The sequence below is a fragment of the Procambarus clarkii genome, chromosome 79 (assembly GCF_040958095.1).
Source record: "Procambarus clarkii isolate CNS0578487 chromosome 79, FALCON_Pclarkii_2.0, whole genome shotgun sequence".
Lineage (NCBI taxonomy): Eukaryota > Metazoa > Arthropoda > Malacostraca > Decapoda > Cambaridae > Procambarus > Procambarus clarkii.
This window is the reverse complement of record NC_091228.1, coordinates 4,952,712-4,967,857: the sequence shown is the minus strand read 5'-3', so window position 1 is coordinate 4,967,857 and position 15,146 is coordinate 4,952,712. Positions and strand designations below refer to the sequence as shown.

Below are 15,146 nucleotides of genomic sequence, written 5' to 3'. Positions count from 1 at the left end.
GAAAGACTTAATTGGATAGAGTTGTTAAGATGGGAGCCAATAGTGACGATAACAGTGCTGGTAGGGGTGCCAGTAGTGGTAGTGGTGGTGCCAGTGGTGGTGGTAGGGGTGCCAGTGGTGGTAGTGGTGGTGGTAGTGGTGGTGATAGTGGTGGTGATAGTGGTGGTAGGGGGAGGCCAGTGGTGGTGGGGGGGTGTACCAGTGGTGGTGGTGGGGGGGGGGGGGGTGCAAGTGGTGCCAGTGGTGGTAGTGGTGGTGATAGTGGTGGTGGTAGGGGTTCCAGTGGTGGTGGTGGTGGTGGTAGGGGGGGGGGTGCCAGTGGTGGTGGTGCCAGTGGTGGAGACGGAAGTACTGTAGGAAAACATGCACTGTTATGCAAAGACATTGCAAGACCCTAAGCCCCGAAATCATCTGAAGATAACCTCAAGATAACCTCAAGATAACCATAGTACACATACCGATGTACAAAGAAATTAGAAAGTAGAAATCTGAACTATTAAATTTGACAAACCTGGAAAACTATTTTTTACTTGTGTTTCTTTGAGAAACTAACCTAACTTAACCTCCCTAGGCCTAATACACGATATATAAGGCCTAATATAGTACATATATGTGCTATACTAGGCCTAGGAATATTTACCTTTGTGTTTTAGCTTCATTTTAAAAGAATTCTTTACTAAGTCAATATACTACTATCTATAAGCTAAGAAAGTACTAATTCGTGACTATTGACGGTCGTCACGATAGGTTCTATTTAAACAGGAGAATGGGTTGATATATTAGTACTATCATATTCTATGTTACCACCAGCATACCCCACATCACCAACAACATACCCCACATCACCACCAGCATACCCCACATCACCAACAACATACCCCACATCACCACCAGCATACCCCACATCACCAACAACATACCCCACATCACCACCAGCATACCCCACATCACCAACAACATACCCCACATCACCAACAACATACCCCACATCACCAACAACATACCCCACATCACTAATCACCCACACAATCAATAACTCACACCAATCACCACACAACCAATAGCTCACACCAATCACCACACAATCAATAACTCATACCAATCACCACACAATCAATAACTCATACCAATCACTACACGATCAATAACTCATACCAATCACCACACAATCAATAACTCATACCAATCACTACACAATCAATAACTCATACCAATCACCACACAATCAATAACTCATACCAATCACTACACGATCAATAACTCATGCCAATCACTACACAATCAATAACTCATACCAATCACCACACAATCAATAACTCATACCAATCACTACACAATCAATAACTCATACCAATCACTACACAATCAATAACTCATACCAATCACCACACAACCAATAACTCATACCAATCACCACACAATCAATAACTCATACCAATCACTACACAATCAATAACTCATACCAATCACCACACAATCAATAACTCATACCAATCACCACACAATCAATAACTCACACCAATCACCACATAATCAATAGCTCACAAAAATCACCAGATAATCAATAACTCATACCAATCACCACACAATCAATAACTCATACCAATCACCACACAATCAATAACTCACACCAATCACCACATAATCAATAGCTCACAAAAATCACCAGATAATCAATAACTCATACCAATCACCACACAATCAATAACTCATACCAATCACCACACAATCAACAGCTCATTCCAATCACCAATCAACAACTCATCACCAACCTCTCAGCCGCCAACCATCTTTCCATTTCCAGTCAAAAGCAGAAAATCGCAACAAATCGCCCAAATCCTAACACTCTCCCTCCCTCCAATCAAAACCCAATCACCTGCCAATCACCCAGCTGACTGGCAACGATCAGAAGCCTATTCCCCCTCTCCGTTTGCTTTATCTAAACCAATTAAGGATTCCAAGGTCCAATTATGAATCTCAAACACTCGTCTCCTGGGTAAATACTTACGCTAAATTACCATCCTGAGCTGTTCATTCACAACACGCCTCTTAAAACTAATATTTTTATTAATATTTCTAGTTGTAGAAGATTTATATAAATTATAATAATAATAGAGTAATGACACTAGGGAGCTGGTCGGCCGAGCGGACAGCACGCTGGACTTATGATCCTGTGGTCCTGGGTTCGATCCAAGGCGCCGGCGAGAAACAATGGGCAGAGTTTCTTTCACCCTATGCCCCTGTTACCTAGCAGTAAAATAGGTACCTGGGTGTTAGTCAGCTGTCACGGGCTGCTTCCTAGGGGTGGAGGCCTGGTCGCGGACCGGGCCGCGGGGACACTAAAGCCCCGAAATCATCTCAAGATAACCTCAAGAAGAAGATGGAAATGCATCAATGACAAACTCTGTTATGTGTGGGAACACCCAATCACTTAGGTTCGAATCCTTATCACGGCTCCAGTGGATTTTCTGAATCATGATAATAATTGATCATTTTTTTCAGGTGTCAGGAACAGTGGGTAAAAATAATTAATAAGTGTTATTTTACACGTTCATTTAGGTGGATTATTTTATTCCCTTCGCTGTGTCTGGGATGCTCCCGGACGCAGGTTCGAATCCTCGTCACGGCCCTTGTGGATTTGTTCATTTGATGCATCACGTTAGTGTGATCTCTGTGTGTAATAGTGTATTGTCCGTGGACCATATTTGCTAAAAAGCTTGTTTCATTTGTCTAGTATGTCTATTCTACTATTTTGTATGTCTTGATCATGTTTCCCCTATTTATTCTCTGTTAGTGAGGTGATGGGTAGTTCCTTTCGGCTTTCCTCGTGGCATTTGTTTCACCACGAGACTACTTTGGTGGCTTGACCATAAACTATCTCAGGTTTTGTTTCTTGAACGAGATGTAGATCACAAGCTGGCGACGTATACCCCAGAATTGGTCTAATGTATACAGCATGTAGAAATCAATGACTATGTATGATTGATTAAAGTCGAATGGGGTTTAGTCAAACGACATCTGAGAGAGAGAGAGAGAGAGAGAGAGAGAGAGAGAGAGAGAGAGAGAGAGAGAGAGAGAGAGAGAGAGAGAGAGAGAGAGAGAGAGAGAGAGAGAGAGAGACAGTGAGAGAGACAGACAGAGAGAGACAGAGAGAGTGTGTATGTGTGATAGAGGAGCCTGCTATACACACACATACACCACCTAGCAGCTCTCATTCACCAAGTCTGCAGATTTAATTTTGATGTCACTAGCCTCCCTGACTGACTGAGGTAATGGAATTGCCAGAGGTGAGAGATGAGGGAAGGTGAGAGATGAAGGGAGATGAGAGACGAGTGGAGGAGAGAGAGAGAGAGAGAGAGAGAGAGAGAGAGAGAGAGAGAGAGAGAGAGAGAGAGAGAGAGAGAGAGAGAGAGAGAGAGAGAGAGAGAGAGAGAGAGAGACAGAGAGAGAGACAGAGAGAGAGACAGAGAGAGAGACAGAGAGAGAGAGAGAGAGAGAGAGAGAGAGAGAGAGAGAGAGAGAGAGAGAGAGAGAGAGAGAGAGAGAGAGAGAGAGAGAGAGAGAGAGAGAGGAAGAATTGACCGAGATGGGGAGTTCAGAGATGAGGATGAGAGCAGAATGCATTGACGAAGAGAGTAAAGAAGAGGGAGAACGGAGAAAGAGGAAGAGAAGGGTGAGAGTTGTGGGAGAGGGGGGAGAGTGTTGAGAGAGAGGGGAGAGTATTGAGGGAGAGGGGAGAGAGGTACTCAATATTCAGGAACAGGTATGGGGGAGTAAGTCACGTTTGTAGGCCAGACGTGACTAGCAGAGACCCCTCTCCCACACTCTCCCTCACTCTCCCACACACTTTCCCACACACTCTCCCACACCCAAGAACACGGCCTACAACAACACATATTGCATAGGCACAAGACACGCCAAATCCTTGCAATAATCTCCCAAAACTCACCATATTCCTGTTTTCCAATCTCACAATTTTCAACTGGATGAAAAAACGGCAATATGCCATAGTTGGGGGTCCGAATTCACTTTCACAGAAAATGCGAAAATGTCTTAATCACAGAAAAAGGGAAATTATTTTTAAGTGAGCCCCTACTTACCTGAACTAAGCTTCTGGAGTTCGTCTTCCTTGGAGTTGGCGGAGGTCGTCGACATCATAGAAGAGGACAGAAAGGAAATGGAAGAGGAGGAAGAGGGTGAGGAGGAGGCCGCCAGGGAGGGGACAAGGCTGGCCAAAAGGACGAGGAGGAGGACAAGAAGGAGGAGACTAAGGCTCCTGTGAAGGATTCCCATCTTGGCGCCGGAGGCGTGAGAGGGGGTCGAACGGGACTCCATCTTCAGACCGTTACTGCATCTGTAGGGAGAGAAGAACCATCTTATAAACCTGTTCAGGACATGTGTCATAGCCATGTGTCCAGATTGAGAGAACTTTCAACAATTACAAAAGAACAAACACACACACACACACACACACACACACACACACACACACACACACACACACACACACACACACACACACACACACACACACACACACACAGGACTGTCAGAGAGCCTTTGACACAGTACCCCATAAAAGGCTGTTAAAAAGTTAGAGCAACAGGCAGGAGTGAAAGGTAAGGTGCTCCAGTGGATAAGGGAGTATCTAAGCAACAGGAAACAGTGAGTAACGGTGAGGGAGGGAGACATCAGAGTGGCGAGATGTCACCCGCGGAGTCCCACAGGGCTCTGTACTTGGACCCATCCTGTTTCTAATATATGTAAACGATCTTCCAGAGGGTATAGACTCATTCCTCTCAATGTCTGCTGATGATGCAAAAATTATGAGAAGAATCAAGACAGATGAAGATAAACAAAGATTACAGGAGGACCTGGACAAACTTGAGGAATGGTCTAGAAAATGGCTGCTAAAGTTCAACTCAAGAAAGTGTAAGGTAATGAAATTAGGCGAAGGGAGCAGAAGGCTGAACACAAGGTATCATCTGGGTGGTGAAATCCTGCAAGAGCCAAATAGAGAGAAAGATCTGGGGGTTGATATCACACCGAACCTGTCCCCAGAGGCCCACATCAAAAGGATATCATCAGCGGCATATGCTAGGTTGGCCAACATAAGAAATGCCTTCAGAACCTTGTGTAAGGAATCGTTCATGGCGCTGTATACAACTTATGTCAGATCAATCCTGGAAAATGCAGCTCCTGCCTGGGGTCCATATCTAGTTAAACACAAGACAACGAGAAAAATCAGCGGTATACCACCAGACTTGTCCCGGAACTGAGAGGTATGAGCTACGAAGAAAGGCTGAAGAAGCTGAACCTAACGTCCCTTGAAAACAGAAGAGTAAGGGGAGACATGATAACCACCTACAAAATTCTCAGGGAAATTGACAGGGTGGACAAAGACAAACCCTTCAGTACGGGTGGGACACGAACAAGGGGACAAAGGTGGAAACTTAGTACCTAAATGAGCCACAGAGACAGTAGAAAGATTTTTTTCAGTGTCAGAGTAGTTAACAGGTGGAATGCATTAGGCAGTGATGTGGTGGAGGCTGACTCCACACACAGTTTCAAATGTAGATATGATAGAGCCCAGTAGGCTCAGGAACCTGTACACCAGTTGATTGACGGTTGAGAGGCGGGATTAAGGAGCCAAAGCTCAACCCCCGCAAGCAAAACTAGGTAAGAATAACTAGGTGAGTACACACACACACACACACACACACACTCACAAGATAGCATAATTAATCACATGTAAATTGTACCCTCCTGTTGAACTTTGGGGGATTGGGTACAACAGGAGGGTACCCAGGCTACAACAGGAGGGTACCCAGGCTACAACAGGCTACAACAGGGTACATTGAGGGACGCATCCTGGCGTCAACTGACTACATCTGTGTGTGGAGAATGTATGGGTGAAGGGACGATATCCTCCGCTCTGACGAATCTCCGCAAATAGGGGTCCTGGGCGATACTGTAGTGTTTGTCCTCGACCTGCATCCTGAGAGAGTGAGAGAGAGAGAGAGAGAGAGAGAGAGAGAGAGAGAGAGAGAGAGAGAGAGAGAGAGAGAGAGAGAGAGAGAGAGAGAGAGAGAGAGAGAGAGAGAGATAGAACGCCTAAGATCCCTCCATAACCATCATTTCACAGTGCAGACAGAAATCAAAAACCTTGCTTGCTTGCTTAAGTAAGTGCTTGCGTAACTGCTTCGTGAATCTAGCCCCAGGTTCGTAAGTGCTTGCGTAGCTGCTTCGTGAATCTAGCCCCAGGTTCGTAAGTGCTTGCGTAGCTGCTTCGTGAATCTAGCCCCAGGTTCGTAAGTGTTTGCATAACTACTTCGTGAATCTAGCCCCAGGTTCGTAAGTGCTTGCGTAGCTGCTTCGTGAATCTAGCCCCAGGTTCGTAAGTGCTTGCGTAGCTGCTTCGTGAATCTAGCCCCAGGTTCGTAAGTGTTTGCATAACTACTTCGTGAATCTAGCCCCAGGTTCGTAAGTGCTTGCGTAGCTGCTTCGTGAATCTAGCCCCAGGTTCGTAAGTGCTTGCGTAGCTGCTTCGTGAATCTAGCCCCAGGTTCGTAAGTGCTTGCGTAACTGCTTCGTGAATCTAGCCCCAGGTTCGTAAGTGCTTGCGTAACTGCTTCGTGAATCTAGCCCCAGGTTCGTAAGTGCTTGCGTAACTGCTCCGTGAATCTAGCCCCAGGTTCGTAAGTGCTTGCGTAACTGCTCCGTGAATCTAGCCCCAGGTTCGTAAGTGCTTGCGTAGCTGCTTCGTGAATCTAGCCCCAGGTTCGTAAGTGCTTGCGTAGCTGCTTCGTGAATCTAGCCCCAGGTTCGTAAGTGCTTGCGTAACTGCTTCGTGAATCTAGCCCCAGGTTCGTAAGTGCTTGCGTAACTGCTCCGTGAATCTAGCCCCAGGTTCGTAAGTGTTTGCATAACTACTTCGTGAATCTAGCCCCAGGTTCGTAAGTGCTTGCGTAACTGCTCCGTGAATCTAGCCCCAGGTTCGTAAGTGCTTGCGTAACTGCTCCGTGAATCTAGCCACAGGTTCGTAAGTGCTTGCGTAACTGCTTCGTGAATCTAGCCCCAGGTTCGTAAGTGCTTGCGTAACTGCTTCGTGAATCTAGCCCCAGGTTCGTAAGTGCTTGCGTAACTGCTTCGTGAATCTAGCCCCAAGTTCGTAAGTGCTTGCGTAACTGCTTCGTGAATCTAGCCCCAGGTTCGTAAGTGCTTGCGTAACTGCTTCGTGAATCTAGCCCCAGGTTCGTAAGTGCTTGCTTAACTGCTTCGTGAATCTAGCCCCAGGTTCGTAAGTGCTTGCGTAACTGCTCCGTGAATCTAGCCCCAGGTTCGTAAGTGCTTGCGTAACTGCTCCGTGAATCTAGCCCCAGGTTCGTAAGTGCTTGCGTAACTGCTTCCTGAATCTAGCCCCAGGTTCGTAAGTGCTTGCGTAACTGCTTCGTGAATCTAGCCCCAGGTTCGTAAGTGCTTGCGTAACTGCTTCGTGAATCTAGCCCCAAGTTCGTAAGTGCTTGCGTAACTGCTTCGTGAATCTAGCCCCAGGTTCGTAAGTGCTTGCGTAACTGCTTCGTGAATCTAGCCCCAGGTTCGTAAGTGCTTGCTTAACTGCTTCGTGAATCTAGCCCCAGGTTCGTAAGTGCTTGCGTAACTGCTCCGTGAATCTAGCCCCAGGTTCGTAAGTGCTTGCGTAACTGCTTCGTGAATCTAGCCCCAGGTTCGTAAGTGCTTGCGTAACTGCTTCGTGAATCTAGCCCCAGGTTCGTAAGTGCTTGCGTAACTGCTCCGTGAATCTAGCCCCAGGTTCGTAAGTGCTTGCGTAACTGCTTCGTGAATCTAGCCCCAGGTTCGTAAGTGCTTGCGTAACTGCTCCGTGAATCTAGCCCCAGGTTCGTAAGTGCTTGCGTAACTGCTTCGTGAATCTAGCCCCAGGTTCGTAAGTGCTTGCGTAACTGCTTCGTGAATCTAGCCCCCCTGTGGGGGGGGGGGGGTGAAGGGATTCAAAATCTAAACAAACCTTTTAAACAAATCTTCATAAACAACTTTCTAAACGCTTGTTAAACCAGTTTAAAACGTTTACAAATTCTCGTAAACTGTGCGGTATGTTCACTCACAAGATGAGTGGCGCTGCCCAATAAACTCGCCCCTCGGGGCAAAATTTAAAAAAAATTTAACTGTTTACCAACACCTAACACATCCTAGACTATCTTGAGGTTATCTTGAGATGATTTCGGGGCTTTTAGTGTCCCCGCGGCCCGGTCCTCAACCAGGCCTCCACCCCCAGGAAGCAGCCCGTGACAGCTGACTAACACCCAGGTACCTATTTTACTGCTAGGTAATAGGGGCATAGGGTGAAAGAAACTTTGCCCATTGACTAACCTACATAATTATAATTTACATTTGATATTAATTATTCTGATCAATGTTATTTCTTTGTCAGAGTCTGTGAGGGTAGCATGGGATTCTGGCATACCAGAAGACAATCTTCCCAATCAACACCTTCCAATCTACTGCTGGTATAACCTCCACACTCACCAGTATAACCAAGATGTTGGTAAACCTTCGGATGTACACTAATGAGCTTAATCCACATAAGTCGTTCGAAAAATGGAGCACAAACGAGCAAAATACGAACGGCGTTCGAAGCACTGACAAAGGAACACACTTTAACTCCATGTGGTGAGTCGCGCCTCAGAGATAATTGATCGTTCGAAAAGTTCCGCCCAACAGCGTTCGTTTTTCAAACGGTTTCGTCCACCGTAGCAAACCTTTCAATCCCGACTAGATTAGCTAATCTCTCAACTACAAATCGTAAAAAAGAATGCCAAAACGGAGATAACAGATAAAAAAAATATTAATTTCTTAACGAAGCAATTGAGTAAATAGGAGTTTCTGAACTTTTAAAATAGATGGTTTCAAGCGATTGATGCCCAATACCCTCCGCCGTGTGTGTGTGGGCCAGACCCCTGCGTTACCTCGCGTTGCCAACTAATATTTACCGTTACCACCTGCTCCTTCAACTCTACACACAGCTGGTCCTTAGACAGCTGGCTCAAGTCGCTGCTCTGCAACTCACTTGTGCAGTGGTGGTCATGTCGCTTCCGTTACTCGGGGGCCAGGGCTCGACGTATGGGGGGTAACCAGGAGGGATAGAATCGGCACCTTATCCTCTATCCCCCATCCCCTACCCCCAAGGGGTCCATACGAACGCACGCACACACACACACACACACACACACGCACACACACGCAGGGGGACAAAAAATCAATAACCCAGTGTAGAAAAACCACTGATATATAATGCAATTCTTGCTGGATTTCTGTTCCACGAGACTCCCCTTCCCACTCTATATTGTTACTGTTCCACCCTTTACTCTTGTTCCCTTCCTACCTTTACCCATCTCATGTCCTACCTTCCTTCCCTCCACGTCCTTCCCACCTTTTACCCTCCCATTTGAAAGGCTTCCTAGCGACCAATAGCAGTTTGACGCGACATCGATAAACGATAGAGAACGATAAACGGACGATAAATAAATATACGATAAATATCGGACGATAAACGATAGAGAGAGACATCTCTCTGGACGACAAACCGACAGACCGACAGCGTGACACCCAAGTGAATGACGACAGACAGAACAAATCAAAAATAATTACGACATCATCATTTCAGACGCCTAGAAAGGTGATTAACATCAGCCCCCACACCTGTAGCCCCCACACCTGGGGCTACAGGTGTGGGGGCAGGAGCCACACACCTAGGGCTACAGGTGTAGGGGCAGGAGCCACACATCTAGGGCTACAGGTGTAGGGGCAGGAGCCACACACCTAGGGCTCAGGTGTAGGGGCAGGAGCCACACACCTAGGGCTCAGGTGTAGGGGCAGGAGCCACACACCTAGGGCTCAGGTGTAGGGGCAGGAGCCACACACCTAGGGCTACAGGTGTAGGGGCAGGAGCCACACACCTAGGGCTCAGGTGTAGGGGCAGGAGCCACACACCTAGGGCTCAGGTGTAGGGGCAGGAGCCACACACCTAGGGCTCAGGTGTAGGGGCAGGAGCCACACACCTAGGGCTACAGGTGTAGGGGCAGGAGCCACACACCTAGGGCTCAGGTGTAGGGGCAGGAGCCACACACCTAGGGCTACAGGTGTAGGGGCAGGAGCCACACACCTAGGGCTACAGGTGTAGGGGCAGGAGCCACACACCTAGGGCTACAGGTGTAGGGGCAGGAGCCACACACCTGGAGCTACAGGTGTAGGGGCAGGAGCCACACACCTGGGGCTACAGGTGTAGGGGCAGGAGCCACACACCTAGGGCTACAGGTGTAGGGGCAGGAGCCACACACCTGGAGCTACAGGTGTGGGGGCAGGAGCCACACACCTGGAGCTACAGGTGTAGGGGCAGGAGCCACACACCTGGAGCTACAGGTGTAGGGGCAGGAGCCACACACCTGAAGCTACAGGTGTAGGGGCAGGAGCCACACACCTGGGGCGACAGGTGTGGGGGCAGAAACCTCACTTCAACACCAGCTGAAAAGAGTTGAGTAGCTTCATAACTCTCCTGACCTTTCAGCAAGGGTTTAATAGTTGTTGGCAAGGTAGATTATATCTAGTCCATCTACCTCTATTTATATCTACCCCTCATCTACCTCCCAATCTATCTGTATGAACCTCAACTACTTCTCTACTTATCTGTACCTTATCCAATACCAGATTATGTTACCAGATGAACTTAGTAATGCTTTTCTTAGTTATCCACACTGTACCTGATCTTACAGGTAAAATGTGGTACCAATCTTACAGGTACCAATCTTATTATTGGTAAGATGTCTCCTGATCTTACCAATAACTAGGGCAGTTGCTGACTGCTCGTTTGGTCGACTGAAACGCATAACTGCAGGAAGGAGGCGGGATTAAATTGTGAGGCGGGACCAAAGAGCCAAAGCTCAACCCCCTTCGGCAAGCACAACTAGGTGAGTACAAGTCCGGCATTCGTTCTAGAATAGGCGAGGATAGATTGTCTGGGTTTACCTTTGCTCTCTGTTGATAGATAGTTGGCTATTGAGATAAGCAATAGATAAATAGATGTTTTGATTTTGAACACGAAATAATGATTTGATATCTGTGCTCGTTCGCCTTAACTTTACAACCTTGGCACGTTACTGACCTTATCTACCTATCTACTTGCATATCTACCTCATCTACCTGCGTGTATACTTGCATGCACATCATCTACCTGCGTGTCTACTTGCATGCACATCATCTACATCCCATCATCTACTTGCATGTATCTTATGAATGAATGGTCTCTCACAGAGTACGTGCACTCAAGTCGAGAAATCTACCCCCCCCCCCGTGCACTCAAAGACCACGTGCACTCAAAGACCACGTGCACTCAAAGACCACGTGCACTCAAAGACCACGTGCACTCAAAGAGCTCGAGAGATCTCTCTCTCTTAATACTGGACTAAAACCTTCCTTATTTGTTATGTCTTAAGAGGCAGCATAAAGATGCTACGAGGGTCGTTACGTGGCTAGTCATTAAGAAGATGGGGGTAATTAGAGCATTTCCATTGTTAGAAGCTAATGTTAGGGTGCTGGAGGGAGTATTCTACCCCAGGCAAACCGCAATAGATTAGTGGATCAGGGTCATCCTCTTCGATCAACTCTGGATTGGTGACTTAGCTGTGGCGTCATGACCTATATGTCAGGTTGGATGAGCCAATTGCGACCCAATATGGTTACGACGTCTGGCAGAATACTCGATCGCTGATTGGCCAGCGATCAGCAGTGGTTAGCAAGGTGATTCAATCGTTACTATGAGCTTATAGACGCTGCTACAGGGAACATATGGCGGTGTTCTGCGAATTGATGATTCTTCAAACATTTCTTGGTAGTGTGTATAGGGTCGTCTCTCCCTCCTTGTCTCAAAAGGTAAACAAAGGAATCTTTCGAACACGTCTAATGGCCAAACAAGCCGACATGTATAAGCTGGTGCCAGGGGACAGCCGAAGGAGGGGGGGAACGCACAACCAGCAGCCTGCTGGGGGTACTTGCGAGGGATCGAACTATAGACGTCAGGCAAGTGGGCCTGGAGTTGATGGAAGTCATTCACATGGATCACGTGCTCAAGTGCTTCAGCTGTGACAGATCGGGTCGTTGTGCACTCAAGTGTAAAGGGCATTTAAGTGAGTTTAAGTAGGTTTAAGTGACATCTGGTAATACATACCCCCCCAGTAGCCCCCTCTCCAACCCGTGCTATATATATATATATATATATATATATATATATATATATATATATATATATATATATATATATATATATAAATGTACAGTACTATGTAACTACACCAGTTACAGCGCCGCTCCTGTGCCAGGTAAGTCCACTACGGGATCACCATAGCCCGTGCTACTTTGAAACTTTTGGTTCCCAGTAGCTGAATCAAAAACAACAACAACATGTAACTATGTGTATGTCAGGAAAGCTTCTATGATGAAATGTTATTTAAAGACTAAGTCACTACACACACATTCAAAATTCCTATTTCAGTAAAAAATAAAAGCACAGTTGCAACAATTTTATCTTGGAATGAAAATCTTCAAATAAATTCCAGGGACCAGATTCACGAAGCAGTTACGCAAGCACTTACGAACCTGTCCATCTTTTCTCAATCTTTGGCGGCTTTGTTTACAATTATTAAACAGTTAATGAGCTCGGAAGCACCAGGAGGCTGTTTATAACAATAACAACAGTTGATTGGCAAGTTTTCGTGCTTGTAAACTGTTTAATAAATGTAACCAAAGCTGTCAAAGATTGAGGAAAGATGTACACGTTCGTAAGTGCTTGCGTAACTGCTTCGTGAATCCGGCCCCAGGTTCGTAAGTGCTTGCGTAACTGCTTTCGTGAATTTGGCCCCAGTTTAAGAATACATAATTGATTCTGTATTGGGCAAAAATAATATAATAGGGAGAATACAAATTTTGTCTCCTTACGAATAGATGAATAAATTGTATTTATAAAAATAGACATACACTGCTACGATATTGTATTAATAGATTGCATAACATTGTTGACAGTAAGCCAAATAAAATGAATAAATTCTAGCTTTACACACACACACACATGATCACTACCTACAAAATCCTCCGGGGAATCGACCGGGTAGACAAGGATAAACTATTCAACACTGGTGGGACGCGAACAAGGGGACACAGGTGGAAACTTAGTACCCACATGAGCCACAGGGACGTTAGAAGGAACTTTTTCAGTGTCAGAGTAGTTAACGGATGGAATGTATTAAGCAGTAATGTGGTGGAGGCTGACTCCATACACAGTTTCAAGTGTAGATATGATAGAGCCCAGTAGGCTCAGGAACCTGTATACCTGTTGATTGACGGTTGAGAGGCGGGACCAAAGAGCCAAAGCTCAACCCCCGCAAACACAAATAGGTGAGTACACACACACACACACACACACACACACACACACACACACACACACACCCTCACACACACACACACACACACACACATACACACACACACACACACACACACACACACACACACACACACACACACACACACACACCCTCACACACACACACACGATCTCTCTAAACAATAACCTCAAAAAATTCCTTCTTACTCAAGAACTCCCCAAGACCTTGTTCCCCATCTTTACATAACAGAAACTTAGCTATAAAACATGAAATATATCACATATAAGGCTATATAGACCACTTGGCAAGAGTGCTCCTTCAGCTTGCCATATTTCAGTCTCTTGTCGGGCATCTCTCCGGTATAACTCATGAAGGATTTACTCCAAGTGTCGCCCCACGTCCCACACATCTCACCAAGCTGTCCTCACCAGGCACGGATGATGATACATGACACAAGCTGCGGTTATACGCTCAAAAAAGCGTACGGAAAAGCGTACGTAGAAGCGTAAGTAGAAGCGTAGGTAGAAGCGTATGTAGAAGCGTACGTAGAAGCGTACGTAGAAGCGTGCGTAGAAGCGTACGTAGAAGCGTACGTAAAAGCGTACGTAGAAGCGTACGTAGAAGCGTACGTAGAAGCGTACGTAGAAGCGTACGTAGAAGCGTGCGTAGAAGCGTGCGTAGAAGCGTACGTAGAAGCGTGCGTAGAAGCGTACGTAGAAGCGTACGTAGAAGCGTACGTAGAAGCGTACGTAGAAGCGTGCATAGAAGCGTGCGTAGAAGCGTGCGTAGAAGCGTGCGTAGAAGCGTGCGTAGAAGCGTACGTAGAAGCGTACGTAGAAGCGTACGGAAAAGCATACGTTGAAGCGTACGTAGAAGCGTACGTAGAAGCGTACGTAGAAGCGTGCGTAGAAGCGTGCGTAGAAGCGTGCGTAGAAGCGTGCGTAGAAGCGTGCGTAGAAGCGTACGTAGAAGCGTACGTAGAAGCGTGCGTAGAAGCGTATGTAGAAGCGTACGTAGAAGCGTACGTAGAAGCGTACGTAGAAGCGTGCGTAGAAGCGTGCGTAGAAGCGTGCGTAGAAGCGTGCGTAGAAGCGTGCGTAGAAGCGTACGTAGAAGCGTACGTAGAAGCGTACGGAAAAGCATACGTAGAAGCGTACGTAAAAGCGTACGTAGAAGCGTACGTAAGTGATCTTCCGGTGGAAATAAGACTCATTCCTCACAATGTTTACTGTCTACGCAAAAAAAAAAAATTAGAGTTAGAATAAGATATAACAGAGGACAAGATAACTAGGGCAAATCGAGAAAAATTATCGATCAAATGGCTATTAGAGTTAAACGTAAGTGCAAGGTAGTGAAACAAGTTATAGGAACATGAAGCTGGATACAAGACACTAAATGGTAGATGGAATCCGCTGTAAGAACTCCCTTCGGAAACAAGGAATCATTTAGGACCTTGTATACAACAACCGTCAGACCAGTCCTGAAATATGCAGCTCAAGTGTGCAGTTCATATCTAGTCAAACACAAGGCGAAGTTGAAGAAACTTCAAAGGTATGCTACCGGACAGGTCCCAGAACTGAAAGGTACATGTTACAAAGAAAGGCTGCAGGAATTACACATTTTATCATTAATAGATAAGAGAGTTAGGGAGGACATGATCACCACGTAAGAAATTCTCAGGAGAAATTGAGA

General features: G+C 46.3%; 1 protein-coding gene across 1 annotated transcript in view; it reads right to left on the bottom strand.

The window, feature by feature from the left end:
* Positions 1 to 13,864: 13,864 nt before the first annotated feature.
* Positions 13,865 to 15,146, bottom strand: part of LOC123749233 (uncharacterized) — a 51,071-nt gene continuing 49,789 nt past the window's right edge. The window contains exon 2 of the mRNA XM_069314639.1: positions 13,865 to 14,686. Coding sequence (XP_069170740.1) covers positions 13,865 to 14,686 — 822 coding nt within the window. The remainder of the gene's footprint in view (positions 14,687 to 15,146) is intronic.